The sequence below is a fragment of the Ananas comosus genome, linkage group 17 (genome assembly GCF_001540865.1).
Source record: "Ananas comosus cultivar F153 linkage group 17, ASM154086v1, whole genome shotgun sequence".
Classification (NCBI taxonomy): Eukaryota; Viridiplantae; Streptophyta; class Magnoliopsida; order Poales; family Bromeliaceae; genus Ananas; species Ananas comosus.
Genome location: NC_033637.1, coordinates 2,910,397 through 2,929,581, shown reverse-complemented (window position 1 = coordinate 2,929,581; position 19,185 = coordinate 2,910,397). Strand labels below are relative to the sequence as shown.

At 33.0% G+C, this 19,185-nt stretch overlaps 1 protein-coding gene across 1 annotated transcript; it reads right to left on the bottom strand.

Annotated features, from left to right (window-relative positions):
* On the bottom strand, nucleotides 760–5,284 carry LOC109722814. Its single transcript, XM_020250960.1, has 11 exons — nucleotides 4,698–5,284; nucleotides 3,822–3,963; nucleotides 3,480–3,616; nucleotides 3,115–3,314; nucleotides 2,756–3,034; nucleotides 2,597–2,655; nucleotides 2,464–2,500; nucleotides 2,302–2,373; nucleotides 2,067–2,217; nucleotides 1,773–1,916; nucleotides 760–1,413 (listed from the first exon to the last, which is right to left on the bottom strand). The coding sequence occupies exons 1-11, from the start codon at nucleotides 4,698–4,700 to the stop codon at nucleotides 973–975; spliced, it is 1,665 nt and encodes a 554-aa protein (XP_020106549.1). The 5' UTR covers nucleotides 4,701–5,284; the 3' UTR covers nucleotides 760–972.

Here is a 19,185-nt window from a genome sequence, read left to right as displayed (position 1 = left end):
ACAACAACATTTTACGAGTCTAAGGGGCCGTTTGGTTAGATATAATTATAAATTTAGTGTAGTTAGAGATGCATGTAAATTTAGTGTAGTTAGAGATGCATGTAGTTGAAAATACGATAGTTATAACTATATGAATCGTGTTTGGTTGGATGTAGTAGAAAGCGCTGCAGTATAAATAATTTGTTTGGTTGCATGCAGTTGAGAAATAATTTTTAAAATTTTATTATTTTATATATATGATGGTGAGATTACCTCCAATGTAAAAAAGGGAAATAATTTTTATTTAAAAAATGAGGAGATAAGTATACCTTTTATTTAAAATTACTCTCTCCAACTGCTGTAGTTGGAACTGCGGCCAATTTGGGCATAGTTCGAACTGCTGCAGTTGGGCCTCCTCCTGCAATTCCTACTGCAGCAGTTGGAGTTAAATATATCAAATCAAACACAAAATTTGTATTTATATACAGTTACAACTGCAGTGCAGTTGCAATTACATGCAACTAAATGTTTTGGGGGACTCTTAAATTGATCGCCTAATATATTTTTTATATACTGGTAATTCTAAATGGGGTTTTGAATAGTAGACGTGAATTAATCAAAATTTATTTTGTACATATTTTAATAAAAAGTGGACACTTCTTGCTTCTAATAGAAATTTAATCAAGCGAGAATCTTCTCTAATTCTTGTCAAATATTTCGTAATCATTTATGTCATTGCCTGGAGGCTTTGTCCTTTTCTTTTGATTCTTTTTTGATTCGTAGAAAATAAACCACTGTATCATACATGTATTCCGAATTAACTGCACTATTACAAAAGAAATTTTTTTTAAAAAAAAAATGACAGGGATGGACGAGATCCTTCGGATCCCGGTCTCTATCCCCTACCTTTATCATTCACCTCTATATCTCAGCAATATTTTTTTAAAAAAAACAATGAATTTTTCATTTGTTCTTATATTCTGTATGTTGATCTTAAGGGACTTCCTCTGCACGGTTCACCTCGAATCTCAACTTCGCCGTCGAATGCGTTTCAATTGTCTCAGCCTCTGATGCTTCTGCAGATTCCGAATTTGGTTTCACAGATCGATCAGAAAAATGGCTTTTGATTCCGTGAAGTGCTCCTGCTGTTGACATAACGACGATTACGACCATTAACGTCGATAAAGTCGCCAATGCAGCCCACGTCATGTGCGCGTACTTCTTCAGCGGCATGCACTGATCAGCGAGTATTTCAGAAAATGCATCTTCTACTAGTTGGCAGTCTACCAATCTTTCCATCGCGGGGAAAACGTCGAGTATGTTCTGAACAGAAGTCGTGTAGATTAGAATCGTGTTGTAGTCGCTAGCCGATATAGTCTCTCCTTGAGTACAGCTTCCTGCAGTGCTATCTAAGCAGGCATACCTCTTCAAAATCTGCGAAAGAGTTGATGGATAGTTGGAGATTTAATGATAAGTTATAGTTACTCCTGGAATCGGTGATGGTCGATTTTATATATTCATCTTAGTACTTATATCTGGATACCATGTGAAAATTAGAGGCAGATAATACTTGGGCATGATCCCGATATTGCGACCTGAGCCTTCAAATTTTCACTAATGAACTTTGATTTTTCATATAAAATGACCTTTTTAACTGTGTTTCGACTACATTGAAATAAGAAAGTCATGTATGGTCAGGGATAGAACTGCAACATGCAAGGACCAAGTCACAATATCAGGACAGGACAGAGATTATCGACACAACTTTATCCTGAGTGAAATGACATAAATACCTGGGGGATGTCGCCTATCTTGATCGTGTCGGAAGAACAATTTTCTGGCTGATAATGGTATTCAGGTGGCCCCGAGAAAGGATTGCATACATATTGCAAACCTGGAAGGTATGCGGATTTTGCTTGTGATATGTTCTCATTTACCTGCACATATTTCAGTTGTCAACACTTGGTTGCTAGATGCGTGGTCGTGTATTATGTGTGCTTCTCGAGGTACGTATGTCGTGTAAATGCGTATTCTATTTAGGAAAAGGATGCATTGACAAAGTGCTTGGAGATATTTAAGGTCAGAACCTTGTCAATTATATCATGTATTTCTGCTCCCGCATCGTGTAGGATTGTATCGTCTGAAAGCTTCTCATTGCAGGGGAGGATGGAGGATAGAGTACTGTTCTGTGGATTTAACCGATATTCATCAAGAGCCGCACAAGTATCACCAGAAAACCTGGCAAGAAGTAGAAGTTTTTTTACTTTAGTATGTCTACTTGCAAGAATATATATTACTTTATAGACAAGGATGATAACTTACTTATCTAAGAAGAAATACAGACCGAAGTATACCCAGAACAGGAATGTCAGCAACCAGCAAACAACAGTAAGTCTGAAATAGTAACTGCCAGTTAGATTCATGAACAATCGTAAAAAAAGTAATTTAAGATTTATACGATCTTTATTCAGTCGATTTACTTACGAGAAAAATGCCCGGTGTAGCCTTAGAGGCCTTGCAGCTGCAATTTAAAACTTGTATGTCAATTAAAAGAAGAGATATTCTTTCGGCTTATGTGAATTAACTAAGCAATACACCAATTCCAAAATCTACTCACCAATCAAAGCAAGTAGAGCAATCAAGTTAAGCGCGACGGTTACAGCGGTCACCACTTCCCTGCACCAGAAACCTTTTTTGATAAACTTTGCGAGAAGTAGCTCACAAGCTATTGATATCATAAGGAGTAATATAATTATGTAGCTAGCTCTTTTCTTACAATATTTGGATGCCTTTATTGACCAGATGCATGCTTCTTTCTGCCTTCTGCTGTATATTGGCGGCTTCCTCATTGAGACTTCCTACTGTCGAATTCAAATTGTAGGATCTTTCAGAACCACTATTAGGCCATGTTAGATTTTGCATGGTGGTTAAAGTTTCCGTTGCGTTATATATCGTATCTGACGCCTCTTCCGCAGTTTCCACAATGGTCTTTTTAATTGATTCAGCCCTTGAATGAAACCTAGAGCTACCCACAAGTGCGACTGTCGATGCAACTCTACATGGTAAAAACGTTTGTTTAGTTATTAATTTCCTCTTCACTTTTGATAGATTACCAAACTTCAACCAAGTACTTACATGACTAAGAATGTAAGGAAAATTGACACGGTAGTGAGCCAAAAGTCGCATTGTGCAAAGCAAGATAATCTCTTCCTTTCTCTTCTTTCCTTAACGGTGACGCACAATGCCACAACAAGTCGAAATCCAGCAAAAACTACACCGCCTACAAGCCATAGCGCTGCAATAATGTATCCATATTTGCCCGTAAATATTGTAGACTGAAAATTGAAAATGAATATAGGATCAGTTTTCTTTTCTTGTTTTTCCGTGATATGTTAATTTTCTATTCCAGCGATCTTTTGTTCTGTATAGAAACATAAATATGAAAAATATTTAAGCATGTTTCGATCCATGAAGGAGGAATTTAGTGAGAGAGAGCCTACACTCCAATAATGCTTGTCTGTAATGTTATATCCTCCGTTGTATTTCCTGAAATTGTCCAAAGGATCAATTCTTTCCGTTCTGGCAGATAAAACACTCCCCGAGGCCGAACTGTTTTCGACTTCCTCCGATATCCGGTCTATGAAGGTGCAAGAAACCAAATAAGTGTTACTTGTAAGAAATAAGTGATCATTGAAATTAATGTTATCTCTTCACAAATTCTTGAAGAGTATAAAACAATTAAATCAAAGAACAAATTCAGTTACCCGGTCGATCACTCTAATGCTCGAAAGGCTAGAGAAAAACGAAAATGTTAAAGGTGTAACCAAGTATTTAGTACTCACCTGGTGGAGTATGAGAAAATTTCCTGAGATGCAGAGTAGTAGTGTGAGCTTTAACTTCTTTAAAAGCACAGCCAAAGATAGTTAGAAACAAGCAAAAAAGCACCAATTGCTGATTCAGTTTCCTCGCTCCCATCTCAATAACCTGTCACCGAAGAAACTCTTTAAGAGAGGAGCTTATTTTTCAATAAGATTGAAAAGTAGCATAATGTCATCATCCACTTCATGCATCTTATTCTTTCACTTGAAATATAGTTTGGATTTGTTCTAGTTTTGTATAAGTACTCGAGATCTTTTCGGTACATATCTAACTTGGAATCGAATGCACAAGAAATTCGGATTTAGACTAAGGAGAGTTAGGCTGATAGGGCTTGTTATTATCTGCAGTATTGTCACACATGGCCTTATATTAGATAGTTACATCTAACAGTTGCTACAGGCGAAAGCGAAGGATGAAACAATTCCACAAGGCTAAGAAAATAGCATTTTAATGCCGTAAACTATCGGAAAAGTTTTTCGAGGTGAGCTGGCAATGCTTATACAGTTAAACATATGCATTAGATTACAAACTGTGGGGGAGAAAAAAGTATGAAGGAAACAGATACTGATGAACATCCAGTTTCTGCTGAAACTTTGATAAAAAGAAAAGCTTTTACAAAATTAGAACTGTTGATCACACCTAATCTGTCACACCTAATTTACTACTAGTTAAATCGGGTTTGGGTACGAATTTTCAAACCAGATCAGATGATTCAGGGTGGTTTAAACACCCTGATCATGGATTAGAGTGTCCCAATCAATCAACAACATCTTTCTAATATAAAAAAAGAACAGCTAAAAAAACAACAAATGAAACAAATAATAAATAAATAGTCTTACCATTGAGGTATCTCCAACTCCAAATCAATCGTCCAAAACTCCCTTCTCTCTTTCTATATCCCCAGCAATTCTCATACCAAAAACATAATCTTTAAATCTCATTAAACCTTCTTAAAGCCCCTTAGAATTGGTGCTAAGTATTTTTCAAATTTTTTTTTAAAAAAGATGGTTTAAGTGAGAAAAGCCCTTCAAAAACCCCTCTCTCATCACATTAACTCCATCTTATACCTTCCAAAGAACAAGACCCATTTCTTAGAATTTGGATTCAAACCCCTCTAGAAGCTCAAAATCCTTAACTCTTTGAATGAACCGTGTCAAACAAGCCCTCTATCTTAAGATTGCACCATCCCATGTTTAAGTCATTTATATAGACAAAAAAATGTGAGTGAGAAAAAAGAGGACCATATAACAAGTAAAACTTTTTTAAATTCAAAAAGATCAATGCTTTAATGCTTTCCTTGCAGATTGAGGAAATGTATCTCCCAACACCAAATCCTCTATGCTAAGTAACGAATTAAAAAAGAAAAAGAAACCCCCTCCCAAGATAAATATTTAGAAATTGGAGTTCGTGTAACCACTTTTTTGGCCGTGAGAAATCGAAAATGCAAAATAAAAGAGGAAAAAACACAAGCTCATTCTTTTTGCTTATTTTTATAATTTCTTTTATTAATCTATGAAAAATAATAATAGGAAAAGAAATGTGCAGCCGAATTGTGACACGTGGCAAAATGGCCGCTAATGTGGAAGTTTCTTTTGGGCCCCACGAAGAGTGGGGGTCACTTGACCAGAAGGTTTGACCACTTGGAAGCCGGTGATTTTTATTTTTATTTTTTATTTTTAAGAAAGACAAAGTTTTTTTTTTTTTTTGTGTAACGATCTATACTGCATAAAATATAATAAAAAAATTATTGGTTTTTTTTTTTTGAATTTGCTTGATTGGTTCACGAGAAACATTATCTGTGTTATAGTCTATTTAATCAACTGAAATAATACTGGTATTAAAAAATATGATTGTAAAATCAATGCCAATATTTTCATAAACAATATTATCTTCAGAAATACCAGCATCAACATCTCATCCGCCTCACAAAAATTCTATGCTGAGTGGATGATTGGTCAAATCATTGTAGCCGGTCCTTATATTCATTCCTTTTTTTCTGCCTCGTTTTATGATTTCTCCTTTTTTTTTTCTCCCTCTTTCTGTTTTCTATTTTTTTAATTTTCTGCCTCGCTTGTATAGATAAGTTTATTTTTTCTAATAAATGAAATAAATAGCATGTATGCTATCTTTTTTTTTCTCAAAAAATATATTATATAATTATAAAACCATAGGTTATGTACCAGAACTCATTTCAAATTCCAACAAGTCCACTGAAACAGAAGTTTTACATTTTTCTTTCATACTTTATAACCAAAAAAAAAAAAAAATACAAGTTAAAGTTAAATAAAAAAGTCAAATAAAGGCTACAACTAGTGTGACAAAGCTATGACAAGGTGCAATGACTTTTTGCAATGACATAAGAACCCTCTTCACAAGGGAGAGGGGTGAGAACTAGGAAGGGGTTTGTGGATTGGTAGCTCCTGGAACTGAGAAAAGCAGAAGCAGTTTTGGTCAAATTTCTCCACCATTCCAAGTTTTTTCTTTGTATACTTTTGTTGTGAGTTTGGTTCTCTTTATTGAATCCAACAACCCAACAATTTGGTATTGGATAAGTACTTTGGTTAGGGGAGCATCTCATTCTCTAATGAAAGATCTAGAGGCAATCATGTATTAGGTACACTTCCAATTTAAGTTTATGATCTCAAATTCAACTTTCATAAGCCGTCGTCCACGGAAATCCATTTCAGAGAAAATAATTTTCTGTGGAAAAGAAGATACAATTAAGGCGCCAAACCTTTGCATTACATACTTATTTGATTTGTTTTGTTTCCTGAAAGAGATTTTTTTCAATTTTTTATTTTTATCTTCCATAAAATAATTTTGAAACAACAAAAAAAAGTCTCTAAAATATAAATACGGAGCTTCTTATTTTGCTTGAGGAATGCTTCAATACATCATAAATATTAAAATCTAATTCTTAATTAGTAAAAGGTATAGTTGGATTTTTAAACGAAGTAACATGTTGAACAGGTTACCGATTTAAATTAGTTAATATGGCAATGTTGGAAAAAAAAATAAGTAGTATATATTAAATTTGTCAGCATCCTATAAATTTTAACAAAAAAATATTGAATTTAAATTTAGTTTTTGAAGTTGGTATTGTAATGTAAAATTTTAATTTTGAAATTTATATTAAATTTTTAAATTTGAATCTAAATTGAACTTTTAATCTTAAAGCCAAATTTTAATTTTTGATTTAAATTGAATTTTGAATTGGAACTGAAAATTTTATTTTAAATTTGTGTTTTATATTTAAAAAATTAAATTTGATTTATAATTAAATTTTAAATATTTTTTTGAATTTAAATTTACAGTTTGATTCTAATTTGAAATCCAACTATTGTTGTAGGCATTTGAGAAGATCACAATATTCTTAGTTGGATAAAACCGCTTTTGTAGATCAAAATATTTTGCAAAGACAAAAATACCCTTTAAATAGGAATCTGGTGAATGGTATCTACGCCTCAATAGTAGGTCACCTCTAGAGTTATATTAAATCTAAACCATCTATTAAGAAAAATAAATAAATGATCAAGATTTATATGTTGTATTAAAGTATTACTCATTTTGCTTTAGATATGCCATTTTTATTGAGTGTGATGTGTGGGATTGCTTCAAGATGAAAGGTGTTGTATTGTATATAATACGTTTATACGCACCCTCTTCTTATACGACAAATTCAGGTGGCGCTAATAAATAAGAAATGTATGTATGCTAGCCAGTTATTTGTACAGTAGGAATTAAGAAATAGTACTACAATTGTGTTTAATTTCCAAGCAAATCAACTCTTTTCATTTAAGAGTCATTTACAAATTTTGTCCTTAAAAATTTGGCCAAAATATCTTTTATTCTTACAGATTTATTTGATTTAAAAAAAAAAAAAATAGATCAAGTCTGATTTGGTTCCAGCTTTTAGGCCCCAAACTTTCAAGTTTGTATACCAACTAAGTCCCAAAAAATCAAGTTAATTAGTCTTTTTTGAGAAGCTCTTTTAATTTCAAACAACAGTTTAGAGAAAGCCCTAGGATAAAGATTTAGGCACTGGATTTGATCTGAGAAAGACATAATAAAGAAGCAAATTAATTGCATTTGTAGATTGATGCATTTTGCTTGTTATCAAATTAGACAGCTAATGGGCTTAGAAATCTAATGGCCCCATTAAAGTCCATATGACTTATTTCCCAAAGATTGCTGGATATGGCCCACATGATTTATTCAAGATGATCTATAAAAATACAGTCGGTCTATTCAAGTCGATCTATAAAGATACGATAGATCTAACGATTAAGATGTATCGGGACACGTCTTTTATAGACGGAAGTGATTTAACATCCTTATAATAAGTTGTATATAAATATAACATACAAGAGTCCCGGTCTGACCCTAATCTAATTATCTGTGACGGCTCCATATCCGGAAAAAAAGGAATTAGACTCGAAATGTCCCGCTATCTTGCAGATCGTGAACGAGAACGAACCACGAGTAAAAATGACAGCCTACAAATCGGGTACAGAAATCAAAATTATGGTAACTCATGCGCGTGGCACATGCCCTTAGTCAAAATAATATTATTCTAATTAGGATTTTGATTGCTTTCTGTCATGTGCTCACAGTAGATGTCTTTAATTACAAAAGTTTTCCAAAATAGTATTTTCACTGTTTTCCTGTGACAGCTAGTACGTCGAATTTGAATGTAATCATTTAGAATAAAAGATTGAAAATATTTTACATTTAATCCGAAACTCTGGTTTAAATCTAAAAGCTTATTAGGTGGTGCGATAAAAGGCTCATTAGAAACCTAGGTTTCTTTTTTTGTTTTTACCCTAAAATTGCACTACATTCACTGAGCGAGTTAGATTTTGATTAAGTTGACCATTATCCAGAGTACAATCGGAGCAAATTGATATAACCATTAAATTATCTCAAATGGTCAATCAATGATCCGAGCAATCTAGAGAAGGTTAAAGGCTTGTTTGTTCCGTCGAAGCTCCGACCTCGTAAATCAGTGAACTTCGTTATACGCGGATCTTAATATTATGCTGGAGGAAAGCAAAGTTCTGAACTCTGTTAGTACGTATCAAAATTTACAACCTTCTTATAGAAATGAGCCAAACTCTGGCTCTTATAATCAACAGGACTGTTTTCTCCATCGAAATCGCAGAGCTCATCCTCCGGCTTTATCCCTTCCAAATAGACCCTAGAGTGGAGTTAAAAAAAAACTACAAGTTGCAAACATCTTTCCCTAAAAGCAGCTGCAAAGAGATACACTCAAACTCACTATTAATTTTTCTTCAAAAAAAAAATATATTTTTTATATATATTAAATTAAATAAGGATGCTAACTTGGTTTTTCGAAAAGAGGTGATTCAACAGCTTGGATGGGATCACAAATAAAAAATAAAAATAAAAAAATAAAAAAGTTTTTTTTTAAGAAAAAGAGAGAGAGAGAGAGAGAGAGAGGTGATATGATGGTTGGTATAAACAAATCGGCGAGCTTTGTCCGCCGACTATTCAGATTGGAATCTAATGCGCGCGCGCGCGGGCGCGAGATCCCAGATTCATCCCTCCAACACACGTCGACTCCCTCGCCGCGCGCCACGTGTCCCGAGTTTTTGTCGCTGCATCCGATTCGGCGCCCCCCACTCCTCTCGGGAATGCCACCCCTGACGCAATACCACTGAAATTACCAAATTGCCCCTGCTTACTAAGTATGTACTACTAATGTACTCTCACCCCTGGGGACCTCCTCGGGGTAAGTTTGTATAGAGACCCCCCAAGTATGGAACTTTTTCAACTACACTCCTCAATAATTTTTTTTTTTTTGGTAAAAACATACCGAGCTTTATTTAAACGGTAGGTTATTTTAACTTGACTACGAATCTTTTTATTTGTTTGATTAAGTCGGGCAATATCGTTATCACTATAAATTTAATTAGTAAACTTCATATAACTATAATTTATTAGAGTAAATATAATAAGCTTATATTAAATATCTTTGACTAACTCAAATAATTTCAAAATAAAAACCCATCTATGAAAGGGGTTAAATGAAATAAAAATAAACTATTCAGCTAATATTGTGCTATTTCTACGTATGGCTGGAAATTTATTTGTAATTTATTAAATAAAATAATGTCACAGTAAACGTCCCCACTATCTTTTTATGTACTGTTTTTTTTCCCCATATTTTAATGTTTAGTTATTATTTATTATTGGATCTTGTGAACGGCGTGGTAGTGGGATCTTCAAAGGTGGATTAAAGTAGTTGAAAAGTTTTGATTTTGGTGTATAGTAATTAATTAATTGGCAACTTGATTTAATCATTTATTAAACACCCAAATGGTGTTCAAAAGGCTATTAGCTTTTTTTTTCCCCTCTTTTCCTTTTTTTTGTATTTAAAATAAAATTTTAAATATATTTCTTCGTGATTGAAACCAAATAGCTTTTTCTTTCAAATCTCAAAAAAAAAAAAAACACCTGCTTGTAGTAGAAAACATTTTACTTTATTTTCTTTTAATATTTCTTCTTGATTAAGGAACTTGTTTTCGTTATTTGTTGGGTGATAGAGACAAAGTATTCGTAGTTATTTGTTTGAATAGCAAATAAAAGAAAACACAAATAAACTCAAACTAGGAAAATGAAATATTTGCTTTGCCTTAAAATATAAATTCTACATATTTCTAATCAAATTAATCAAAGCCATGTAAGTTTTTTTAAAAAAACTTATGATGCTGGTATTAACCCGTAAATATATTCCATTATAGATAATGTTTATGAATGCTAATCAATTAACACACTAGAATACAAGATCAGGGGTTGTTTCCATTTCTCTACACATGTACAATGTTTATTTGGCAACAAAAAGAAAAAGTCTACCACAATTAAGTAACTTTTGATTGTCAATTGCACTGCATCACAAGACAACTAATAATAAGAATCTTTTTTTCAAAAAAAAAAATTCATTTGTGATGCATGCATCCAATCTCATAAGTTTCTTAGTTTATAAAAATGAAAATGAGACAGTAATATGAACCAGGGCTTGGTTTCTTGTTTCTTTTTGTTAGCTTGAAAGCTTTTACTCAAATATTGATAGCTTTTACTCAAATATTGATTATAAAAAAACTTTTTAGTTTTCGCTTCCTGTCTCCTTTACTCCTGTTTCATAGTTATTTTTCTAGAGCAATGCTTCTATTCACCAAAAAGATCTCGGCCCTTAAATTTTTTAAAATGACTGGCTTTTGTTGCCATAGGTACCGGCCACCCTCCTACCAAGGGTAAATTATTTCCTTATATGTAAAATTAGTATGAAGGGCTTTTTTTTGTAAATTTCTATTTTCATTCTCATAATGCTCTTCTAGTAATTTGGTAAGATATCCCATATATTCCATTTTATTCTTAGAAACTTTTCACCCACAGATTTTTTTTCCTCGAAGCTATTTTATCCTTTTTTTCTTTGTTGAGAGAGAAATCCATGTCCAATCTACATTTAAATCTAAATTTAAATTTAAATTTTAATCAATATTTTTAAACTTTGATGTTGTTTTTACTATCGAATGAACAATTTGAATTTAATTTTAAAAATAGAAGCCTTTAATTTAAATAAATAATAAAAATTATGTTTATAAATACAACATAATTTACAATTTAAAATAAGTTAATATATTTGAAATTTCGTGTCGTTTTAATATCAAATTTACAATTTGAATTGAAATATACTATTCATTTAAACATAAATTTTTTCGTTCTAAAAATTTAAATTAAAATTAAATTTGAATTTAATGTACACAATTATAAGGTTTAAATAAATGTTTATTACTTATCAAATTAGCACTTTCTAATTTGGTAAGTAACAAAATTAAATAAGGAAACAAATATTTGTATAGGGTTAATCAAATTTGGTAATTAGCTTGTATTTGTTTTCCCATATTACCCTTACGAATGGTAACCTATTGAGCTGGTAACTATTATGCAAAAGTCAATCTCGCCCCTCAAATATGAACGGCTAGATTTAATTTAGCCGGTATATTGAAACATTCCTCATCATTTTTCTATTATATAATGTTGTTTGTAGATCAATCAATCATCATCAAAGTAGTACTATGAATGAGTTCACGAACTTAGTCTCTTCTAGTTAATTATATCAATACATATATTAAAAGTCCAGTTCGATACGTAGGCACCTTTAATTTTTTATGGTGCAACAATGACACATATTACCAACCAAATCTATAATAAAAGATTCATTTACCAAAATTCTGAGGCTGATGCTCCTACATCTAGTCAGTATCAGAAGAAAAGGTTCCTTATAGTTTCATGGAGAAGCTAGTGCAAGTACAACTAAGAATAACTAATTAACAATTACTTGCTTTATGTGTAGATATTTTATCAAGATTTAGAAAACAACATATCATGTGTGGTCATTATATTCAGTAGAGAAATAAAAGTGCAACTTGAATAAAAAGATGTTTTCCGAGAGTAACCAAGTTCATGTTCACGAAAATGAGTCATAGATATGGATAATTGTTAAACACAATTAAATTGGTTACAACGTTAAGACCTGTTTAATTAACCACACTTTTGGAACAACTTCTTACTCAAAAGAGCATTACGGTAAAAAGGTAAAATAAGCAGAAGGTCTGATAAATTTTATTCTTCTGATCAACATGCTCGTATTTTAATGAAAAAAGATTAGTTAGTTCTTATTCGTACAACTCTACTTCAAAAGTACTTTTGCAACAGTTCTAGTAAATAGTCCTGGTAAGCTTTTAGAATAATCAGTTCATATATAATATCAGAAAAGAATATTTTGCATCAAAAATTGATTAATTATCGCATATTTAAATTCAAAATAAGTCAATAGTAGCGAAAAGCAACCGCACTATAAAAGAGTGAAAATGGGGAATATTCAAGAATCTAAGTAGTTGCTTTATGTCAACAAATTTTAGTTTATACATTTATTTCTATTCATAAAGGGAGTGTATATATGATGCTATCAAAAATCCTTTTGGATTACCGACTGTCCCTAGAGCAAGTAGTAAAGGGCATGGTGATTGGTACTTGAGACCCAAGTTCGAATCCTAGTTGATTCACATTTCCAGCTAAGTTTATTTCTAAATGAAATAAACGAAGCGGGTAGCGTGCTACCTATATCTCAAAAAAAAAAAAAAATCCTTTTGGATCTAATAATAACATATGTAATACCTTTTGATCAATAATAATATAACACTTTGTAGTAGCACTACCATCAACATAAATAGAATTTGTTAAGCATTGACTAGCTCTTCTTAAGGTCACCATCATATATATAATATTCATTTCCATGTAACTTCCATCATTATTTATAATTACATGTATGTACTTCTCAAAGTTTAGAATTTTTACAAGACCAAGGAAATGTCATCAAAAGCATGCAAATTAGAAGGACTAAACCCTCTATACAAAATGGAGAACTTTGAAAATAATTGATTACTATTTGCGAATAGAAACTATTACTTTCTCCAAAATTGTAGCATTGATTAGGTGTAGTTATTGATGATACTGCAACTAAAGAATCAAAATAGCCTATTTTTTTTTTTTTTTAAAAAGGTCCAATCTAACAAAATATATAAAGTTTTTTCTTAATTACAGCTAGGGGTGGAAACGAGCCGAGCTCGAGCGAGCTTATGTCAGCTCAAATTCGGCTTGAAATTAATTTCGAGCCTAAATCTAAGCTCAAACTCGGCTTGAAATTAATTCGAGCCGAGCTCAAACGAGCCTAATTTCGAGTCGAGCCGAGCTCGAGCTCTAAACGAGCCGATTGAAATTCTCGACATTATATAATCAATAGTTTAATTTTTATAGAACATTACCTATAATTTGATGCAACATGTCCAATAGTTCAAAATAGAAAATAATTATAAGAAATGTGAGCTAGGGTGACTTCCTGACTGGATGAGAGTGANTAGAAACTATTACTTTCTCCAAAATTGTAGCATTGATTAGGTGTAGTTATTGATGATACTGCAACTAAAGAATCAAAATAGCCTTTTTTTTTTTAAAAAAAAAAGGTCCAATCTAACAAAATATATAAAGTTTTTTCTTAATTACAGCCTGTTTACAAAGCTCTCATACATGCCCTAACTTATAAATTTTAGGCATAATTATGTTGCACGATACTGCAAAGCTCTCTAATTAAATAAGAATAAGAAAAAAAAAAATGTAAAATTTTAACCATTGTTAATAGCTCTATAAAATATAAAACTTATATTAACCATGATGAATTAGAACTTTTGAAATATTTGCCTTCTAAGATGGATAAATAAGAAAGTCAGAAATTTTAAAGTATATACACAATTGCGGCTTTTCTTTTACCATGTCTCATTTTCTCAACCCATTAGAGGTGTCAATGGAGGAAAATAAACCAAAAATTAAAAAAATAGAGACGTATTCACTGTCCGTCTTTATATTGGCTCCAATTAGATCCAAACACAATCTTTTTTTCTTTTTCTTTTTTTCTTTTTTTTTTGAGAGAGATAGGTAGCATGCTACCCGCTTCATTTATTTTATTTAGAAATAAAATTAGCTGAAATTGTGAATCAACCAGAATTCGAACTTGAGTCTCGAGTACCAACCACCAAGCCCTTTGCCACTTGCTCTAGGGACGGTCGGTCCAAACACAATCTAATGGAAAATGTCAAAATGCTTTGAGCATGTTCGTGCACTACCAGAATCAAGCATTTGGAATAGGAACTAAAATATGGATCAGATACGATCTCCAAAGCACAAATTCAAAAAGAAATAAGTCAACTTTTGAGTATTGTCAAAAGTTTAATATACTTAGCTTTCCTAGTGGTGAAATTTTCTTTCTTAAAAAAAAAAAAAAGAAGATTGTGTTCCAGCCTATTTTGTGGTAAAAAAAAAATAAAAAAGGAAGAAGTTGCAGAGAGAAATCATAAATAATTCATTTACTTTGCTAAACAGCTTCCAATTAGTGCAAGAAGTGCACAAGTCAAATGCTCCAATAATTAGGAGCACAAATTAATTTTCTGTAGTCTGACTGTAGAGAAATTTTCTGCAAATCTGTCAGAATTAATCTCAGCCATTGGCTATTCAAATAAAGAATACAATTAATTTACCAATTGTAATGCTCTAATAGTCTCACATTTGATGGAAAAATGATTTTGATTAGAATATATGATGTCTACACGTCAGTAATGACAATTGGACTTAAGTATTTTGGGTCGGTGGTTTGGACCCAATGAGTTATTATTGCTAGCGGGTCGAGTTATTACGATTGATATCAAAGCTAAATGCCAGTCGAAAGTGTAAGAGCTAAGTGCTATGCGGGGCTAAGTGCTGCACCAACAGATTTCAGCTACTAACACAATGTAGTCAACTCTATTCGTTGGAAGATTCCAGCTATTTATGTAACATAGTCAACTCTATTCGTTAGAACAGTTTCCATTCATTGGAAGATTTCAGCTACTGATGCAATCAACTCTATTTGTTAGAACAGTTTCCATTGAGTCTCTGCACCTATTCCTTTTTTATTTTAATTTTATACCCTTGTTTTTCCAAAGCATTGAGTCTCTGCACCTATCCCTTTTTATTTTAATTTTATACCATTGTTTTGCCAAACCAAAGATTTGGCTCAGCATTGCCCATTTTTAATTCTAGGGTTTTTCTGAATTTGGAAGTTACCATTTAGCAGGTTTTCATACCACAATCAAGTCCGTAGCGTCTACTAATTTTGCCATATCCCCCTTGTCCTTTTCTTGGAGATCAAGATACAGTTATAATTTCTTTCACCTCTTTTTTTTATTTCTTTTTTTGAAGCCGTTGAATTTATTATCTAATGATTCATATATCGAAAAGGCTACTATTTTTTTTTTGGGGAGCTACCTCTTGAATCTATAGGCACCACTTTTGATAATTTTGATTTATATTTATGATCTGGTTTGAATCCGACGAGAATATCAGGGTCCAAACAAGATAAGTTTGTAATACCCGAAAAATCACATATTAGATAGAAAAATTATTTTAATTAAAATATATGAGGACTACACGTTATTAATAATAACTGAGCTTAGNATCTCTCGAAACGTCATAGCACGTTGTATTAATACGGATTTTAAATATTCAATCCCGTACATACTCTCGAAACATTTGTCCGACATTAATCCCGACCGTTTGTTCGCTCGGCCGAGCGCAAGCTGAGCACAAGCCGAGCTATAAACCGAGCGAGCTCGAGCTGAGCTTTAATTTACTCGGCTCGAACTTGTTTTATTTTCCGAGCTTTAAGTAAAGTTCGGCTCGAACTCATAATGAGTCGAGCAAGCTTAATCCGAGCTTTTCTAGCTTTTCGAGCTTATATATATATATATATCGTCCCGACGACATGAGAGTCCTCGTGCCTCCGGAGGCACGAGGACTCTCGTGTCGTCGGGACGAGATATATATATATATATATATCTCGTCCCGACGACACGAGAGTCCTCGTGCCTCCGGAGGCACGAGGACTCTCGTGTCGTCGGGACGAGATATATATATATATATATATCTCGTCCCGACGACACGAGAGTCCTCGTGCCTCCGGAGGCACGAGGACTCTCGTGTCGTCGGGACGAGATATATATATATATATATATCTCGTCCCGACGACACGAGAGTCCTCGTGCCTCCGGAGGCACGAGGACTCTCGTGTCGTCGGGACGAGATATATATATATATATATATCTCGTCCCGACGACACGAGAGTCCTCGTGCCTCCGGAGGCACGAGGACTCTCGTGTCGTCGGGACGAGATATATATATATATATATATCTCGTCCCGACGACACGAGAGTCCTCGTGCCTCCGGAGGCACGAGGACTCTCGTGTCGTCGGGACGAGATATATATATATATATATATCTCGTCCCGACGACACGAGAGTCCTCGTGCCTCCGGAGGCACGAGGACTCTCGTGTCGTCGGGACGAGATATATATATATATATACTTAATCCGACCTTATGATAATTATAATTTTGCGAGAAAAACGATAGTTCAAAAATTGAGAAACTACTTTTTAACATCCCAGTCCTACTATAATCAGCCAATCTCAACTCACCAGGGGGATCCCAACTCACCAGAGGTGATCCAATATCATAAATTAGGTTACCAATCTTTATTACTTTTCTCAACTAGGTTTTCGATTTTTTGACTATCGTTGTTACCCTAAAACGATGATTATCATCGGGTCAGGTTAATATATATATATATATATTAAATAAGAATAAGAAAAAAAAATGTAAAATTTTAACCATTGTTAATAGCTCTATAAAATATGAAACTTATATTAACTATGATGAATTAGAACTTTTGAAATATTTGCCTTCTAAGATGGATAAATAAGAAAGTCAGAAATTTTAAAGTATATACACAATTGCCGCTTTTCTTTTACCATGTCTCATTTTGTCAACCCATTAGAGGTGTCAATGGAGGCAAATAAACCAAAAATTAAAAAAATAGAGACGTATTCACTGTCCGTCTTTATATTGGCTCCAATTAGATCCAAACACAATCTTTTTTTCTTTTCTTTTTTTTTTTGAGAGATAGGTAGCATGCTACCCGCTTCATTTATTTTATTTAGAAATAAACTTAGCTGAAATTATGAATCAACCAGAATTCGAACTTGGGTCTCGAGTACCAACCACCAAGCCCTTTGCCACTTGCTCTAGGGACGGTCGGTCCAAACACAATCTAATGGAAAATGTCAAAATGCTTTGAGCATGTTCGTGCACTACCAGAATCAAGCATTTGGAATAAGAACTAAAATATGGATCAGATACGATCTCCAAAGCACAAATTCAAAAAGAAATAAGTCAACTTTTGAGTATTGTCCAAAGTTTAATATACTTAGCTTTCCTAGTGGTGAAATTTTCTTTCTTAAAAAAAAAAAAAAAAGATTGTGTTCCAGCCTATTTTGTGGTCAAAAAAAATAGAAAAGGAAGAAGTTGCAGAGAGAAATCATAAATAATTCATTTACTTTGCTAAACAGCTTCCAATTAGTGCAAGAAGTGCACAAGTCAAATGCTCCAATAATTAGGAGCACAAATTAATTTTCTGTAGTCTGACTGTAGAGAAATTTTCTGCAAATCTGTCAGAATTAATCTCAGCCATTGGTTATTCAAATAAAGAATACAATTAATTCACCAATTGTAATGCTCTAATAGTCTCACATTTGATGGAAAAATGATTTTGATTAGAATATATGATGTCTACACGTCAGTAATGACAATTGGACTTAAGTATTTTGGGTCGGTGGTTTGGACCCAATGAGTTATTATTGCTAGCGGGTCGAGTTATTACAATTGATATCAAAAGCTAAATGTCAGTCGAAAGTGTAAGAGCTAAGTGCTATGCGGGGCTAAATGCTGCACCAACGGATTTCAGCTACTAACGCAATGTAGTCAACTCTATTCGTTGGAAGATTCCAGCTACTTATGCAACATAGTCAACTCTATTCGTTAGAACAGTTTCCATTCATTGGAAGATTTCAGCTACTGATGCAACGTAGTCAACTCTATTTGTTAGAACAGTTTCCATTGAGTCTCTGCACCTATTCCCTTTTTATTTTAAATTTTATACCTTTGTTTTTCCAAAGCATTGAGTCTCTGCACCTATCCTGTTTTATTTTAATTTTATACCATTGTTTTGCCAAACCAAAGATTTGGCTCAGCATTGCCCATTTTTAATTCTAGGGTTTTTTTGAATTTGGAAGTTACCATTTAGCAGGTTTTCATACCACCATCAAGTCTGTAGCGTCTACTAATTTTGCCATATCCCCCTTGTCCTTTTCTTTGAGATCAAGATACATTTATAATTTCATCCATCTCTTTCATTTATTTCTTTTTTTGAAACCGTTGAATTCATTATCTAATGATTCATATATCGAAAAGGCTGCTATTTTCTTTTTTGGGGAGCTACCTCTTAAATCTATAGGCGCCACTTTTTGAATCTCATATCGTATGATAATTTTGATTTACATTTGTAATATGGTTTGAATCCGACGAGAATATTAGGATCCAAACAAGAGGAGTTTGTAATACCCGAAAAGTCACATGTTAGATGGAAAAATGATTCTAATTAAAATACATAAGGACTACACGTTATTAATAATAACTGAGCTTAGACAATTAGGACCGATAATTTGAACTCAACAAATTATTATTATTATTATTATTAACGGATCGGGTCCTTGCACCAATGACTAAGACCAATTCTCTTTCCAGACAGACAATTAAGACATGTTTTACAAATCTGAAGTGAAATTCAAGAAAGTGAAAATTTAGAATATTTTAAAAAATA